We start from the raw sequence: 5,000 nt of genomic DNA on the forward strand, positions 1-5,000 counted from the left end.
GAGTGTGGAGGATGCCACTCTGACACTCTTAAATTACATATATAAACATGTGGATATCGGTAAGCATCATGCTCGTTTATTATTTATAGAGTGGCCTGGATTTTAGATTTTCTGACCAGAAGATCTCAAATGGTACGGGTGAATGGAGAACACACCAGGGAACTGCAATCTTCAGTGGGCTGTCCCCAGGGTTGTATCCTTTCACCGTTATTATTTATTTTATATACAGATAGGTGCAGAAGTCAATATCCAGACAGACATATTATTAAATATGCAGATGATACAGTGGTGCTGAGTCTGTTAAAGCAAGGTGACACAGAGCATGGGCCCATTTTGAAATATTTTTTGGATTGGTGTGAGAGTTCTCATTTACATTTTAACGTATCCAAAACTAAGGATATGACTATAGAATTTTATAATTCTGTCGGAACTCCATCTAAAGTAGTTATTGCGGGTAAAGAGGTTGAGAAGGTCAGTTCATATAAGTATTTGGGTACATTAATTGATGACAAACTTAGGTGGGTGGAAAACACAAATCTTATTATTTCGAAAGCACAAAAACGGTTATATTTACTGAGGAAGCTTAAGTCCTTTGAAGTGGATAAATCCATATTGATAATGTTTTATAGATCTTTCATTGAAAGTGTTTTAACCTTTGCTATGATCTGTTGGTTTTATGGATTAAATGTTAAAAGTAGATCCCAGCTTCAGCACATTATTAATTTGGGGTCAAAGATTACAGGATCTGTACAGTTGGGTTTGTCTGCTTTGTGTGAGAGAAATGTTCTTAGGAAGTCTTTGACTATCCTAGAGGATACATCCCACATTTTGTTTTTAGAATTTGAATTGCTTCCTTCAGGAAAGCGATATAGAGTGCCCAAGTGCAGGACCGTTAAAGCTTCTAGGTCTTTTGTTTCAAACGCAGTTATGAGTGTAAATACTTATTTAAACAAAGATAAAGGTACCGTGAATTTTAATTAGTAGCTATATGAAGAATTATTATAAATGCCCGGGGTTTGTGATGTTTTTGTGATGTTTTTCTGTTTTATAAAAATTTGTATGTTTGTGAGGTTGAAGCTACTTAAATTGCCCTGTAAAGGGACAAATAAAGATTTTTTACTACTACCTACTACTACTGAACCGGTTTAGCTCCCAGCACTACTTCATCTACTCAAGGCTTCGAGCACAACTAATATATACATTTTTGGCAACACCGAAATGAAAAAATTGAAGAAAAAAAATCATCATGCCTTAACATATCTTGAATGTAACTCGACACCCTCGCCTCATTTATGAATATGCAGATGAGCCCCGCCTCCACTCACTCCCTCAGCTCAGAGATCCACTGGTTGACGATCACACGTTGATCTGATTGGTTACAAGGTCGTTTGTGACGTCAGAAACACCAGCGATTTCAAACCGTGTTTTTGAGACTGTCTTTGGTTCACTGCAGTTTTAAGGAGGAAATACTCAGCAATGCTGTCGACTTATGAACTTACACATGTGTGTCTTAAAGTGTATTAAAAACACCACATAGACACATAAACAACATTAAACGCTGGATTTACACCACAGGGGGACTTTATTCTGCATTACCATATTTAAAACCTACCTTACTAACTATTAATAAGCAGTAATTAGGAGTTTATTGAAGCAAAAGTCACAGTTAATAGTTAATGTTGAGAATTGGACCCTAAACTAAAGTGACCTCATTTTTTTCTCCATTTCTGTCACCTGATGTAGTTTGGGTTTCTCGTCGTCTTTAGCTTTATCAGCTGAGGTTAAAAAATATTTTATACATAAAAATTACATTTATATACAGCCTACTCCCTTTCCCGCCGCTCACATTAAGCGTCGTCACGGATTTCATGTGAATTGTTGTAAAAGTGGCTTGTTTTGAAACTAAGTGTCTTCGTTGTGAGCTGTGCTTTATACATCGCTACACAATTATATCAGTTCGCTAATGTGGCCACAACTTTAATGTGTACGTTCTTTAAATCCAACTAAGATGCATGGATCGTCTGTTGGTCACACGTCTTCACCTGACACAAACGCCGATCAAAGTTCACTGAGTTTGACCTTTGGGACACAACGTCTCCCGCATGGAAGCGAATGGAACGTGTAGCATCACGAGCTCATTAACATATGAACGTCCACATTTGCATATCATCAACTATTTAAATATTCAGCATCATTACCCATCCTGATGAGGTTAGCCAATCACTGGGCCTCATTCACTAATAATTACATGAATTATGTATGTTCATATTTATACGCACAAATATTTTTGCACGTACATATGTTTACCATAACGGTAATGAATTTGGAGTATTCTAAACGAGCGAGGTTAGTCATTCATTTTGCATAAACCCATATAAGGGCTATCCACATTTTCATGCAGCTCAAACACGGTTTTCTCCAGAGCGGCTGTGTATATATATATATATATATAAATTAAGTAAATTAATAGCTTTTTTACAACAGAAATGAACCATCACTGAACTTACTGAAGCTGGACTGTGAGGTTTGTTTCTTCTAGATCTGCTGTACAGCCGAAACAAACTGTGTTCCGTTAATTTCTTATTATCTCTGTAAAGCTGCTTTGAATCAATCTGTGTTGTAATAAGCGCTATTTTAATAAAGGTGACTTGACTTTGTTTGTGGAAACATTCGCAGGCAGATTTTGCACATTTGTGTGACGTGTGGTTAGTGAATGAGAACCAGTGTTTTTCTTTCTGTCTGTAACCGAACAAAACAAGTCAGACCGGTACGTCTTTCAGCACTACAGGAACAGCAACAGGAAATGGGAAGGAGAGCCACTTCCTGTCTCTCGTTCTTACTGCATCCCAGACGAAATAAGCATCCGAAGTGCAGATGAAACTAGAATGTGGAGATTGGTGTTTGCAGTGGCAAAACTCGGCACTCGGTTGCTAGGGTGTTGTACATGATTGCATACCATGTCTGTACGATATTGTGGAGCTATAAGGAAATATGCCTTCCACTGTATATGTTGCAATATGGTTGCTAGGTGGCTCTAAACGGTTGCTAGGGTGTGGCTACACAGTTACCATGGTTGGTGATATTTACACTGGTTCTCACTCAAAACAAAAGACCCCACCCCCATGTCTGTACAATGATCTGTTTTGAGATATAACTTTTTCATGTGTTTGGATGGTTGCTAGGGTTCTTTATATGGTTGCTAGGGTGTGCTTATATGGTTGCTAAGGCGTGCTTATACAGTTTATGGGATGATATTTAAAGAGAAATAGTCTGAGACAAAAAAGCCAAAATCCATGTTTCTACATTTTTCTGGAGCTGAAATATGGCCTGTAAATGTTGTTTTATGGTTGCTAGGGTGTCCTAAGTGGTTTCTAGGGCGTGGCTATGAAGTTGTTATGTCAACTACGTATTTGCTGCTTGATAGGCCGAGTCAAAAGAGCCAACCCCAAGTCTCTCTGACCTTCTGATGCAAAGATATGATCTCACAAATTTTGTGCCAATGTTAAGTCTATGGGACTTTTTTTTCGGCTGTTTTATCGCCCGCCGGACGAACATCGTACACCCGATCGCTTAGAAAAGTCATAGCACACCTCTCCTCAATAAACCGGTCGATTTGACACCTCATTTCATGGGTCTACGACAAACGGTGCGGGAAGAGTAGCGTGTCGATGTTTAAGTATGAGCAATAACAATAGTGATGTAATGAGCACCTGAACGCAGCTGAGATGTCCAAACTGAGCCGCCACGTGAACCGCCGTGTTCCCGTTCTGATCCACTTCGTCCAGAGAAATGGCCTGTTCCTGCATGAACTGCAGGAGCCACAGCAGGACCCGCTCCTGAAACACATGTGTGTGTTAAGAGCTCCATAATTAATCGCAACGAAAACGCACGCGATTTGGCAAAGGCTGTGATTATTTCATGTCAGTGCAGCGGCTGATCATAGTAAATGTTCCATCTGAACACCAGAGGGGGTCTCACACAGACACACACACACACACACACACACCACATATCCATCTGAACACCAGAGGGCGTCTCACACACACACACACACCACATATCCCTCTGAACACCAGAGGGCGTCTCACACAGACACACACACACACACACACACACCACATATCCATCTGAACACCAGAGGGCGTCTCACACACACACACCACATATCCCTCTGAACACCAGAGGGCGTCTCACACACACACACACACACACCACATATCCCTCTGAACACCAGAGGGCGTCTCACACACACACACACACACACCACATATCCCTCTGAACACCAGAGGGCGTCTCACACACACACACACCACATATCCATCTGAACACCAGAGGGCGTCTAACACACACACACACACCACATATCCATCTGAACACCAGAGGGCGTCTCACACACACACACACACACACCACATATCCATCTGAACACCAGAGGGCGTCTAACACACACACACACACCACATATCCATCTGAACACCAGAGGGCGTCTCACACACACACACACACACACCACATATCCATCTGAACACCAGAGGGCGTCTAACACACACACACACACCACATATCCATCTGAACACCAGAGGGCGTCTCACACACACACACACACACACCACATATCCATCTGAACACCAGAGGGCGTCTAACACACACACACACACCACATATCCATCTGAACACCAGAGGGCGTCTAACACACACACACACACCACATATCCATCTGAACACCAGAGGGCGTCTCACACACACACACACACACACCACATATCCATCTGAACACCAGAGGGCGTCTCACACACACACACCACATATCCCTCTGAACACCAGAGGGCGTCTCACACACACACACACACACACCACATATCCCTCTGAACACCAGAGGGCGTCTCACACACACACACACACACACCACATATCCCTCTGAACACCAGAGGGCGTCTCACACACACACACACCACATATCCATCTGAACACCAGAGGGCGTCTAACACACACACACACAC

At 41.9% G+C, this 5,000-nt stretch overlaps 1 protein-coding gene across 2 annotated transcripts in view; it reads right to left on the reverse strand.

The window, feature by feature from the left end:
• The window catches only part of sncaip (synuclein, alpha interacting protein), an 18,403-nt gene that overhangs the window by 3,905 nt on the left and 9,498 nt on the right, over window positions 1-5,000 (reverse strand). For both annotated transcript variants that reach the window (XM_056238308.1, XM_056238309.1), the window contains one exon: window positions 3,711-3,836. In XM_056238308.1, the coding sequence (XP_056094283.1) occupies window positions 3,711-3,836 (126 nt within the window). The remainder of the gene's footprint in view (window positions 1-3,710; window positions 3,837-5,000) is intronic.

This window comes from Rhinichthys klamathensis, unplaced genomic scaffold, assembly GCF_029890125.1.
Source record: "Rhinichthys klamathensis goyatoka isolate OS25496 unplaced genomic scaffold, OSU_Roscu_1.1 h1tg000515l_1, whole genome shotgun sequence".
In the NCBI taxonomy this organism is placed as follows: Eukaryota; Metazoa; Chordata; class Actinopteri; order Cypriniformes; family Leuciscidae; genus Rhinichthys; species Rhinichthys klamathensis.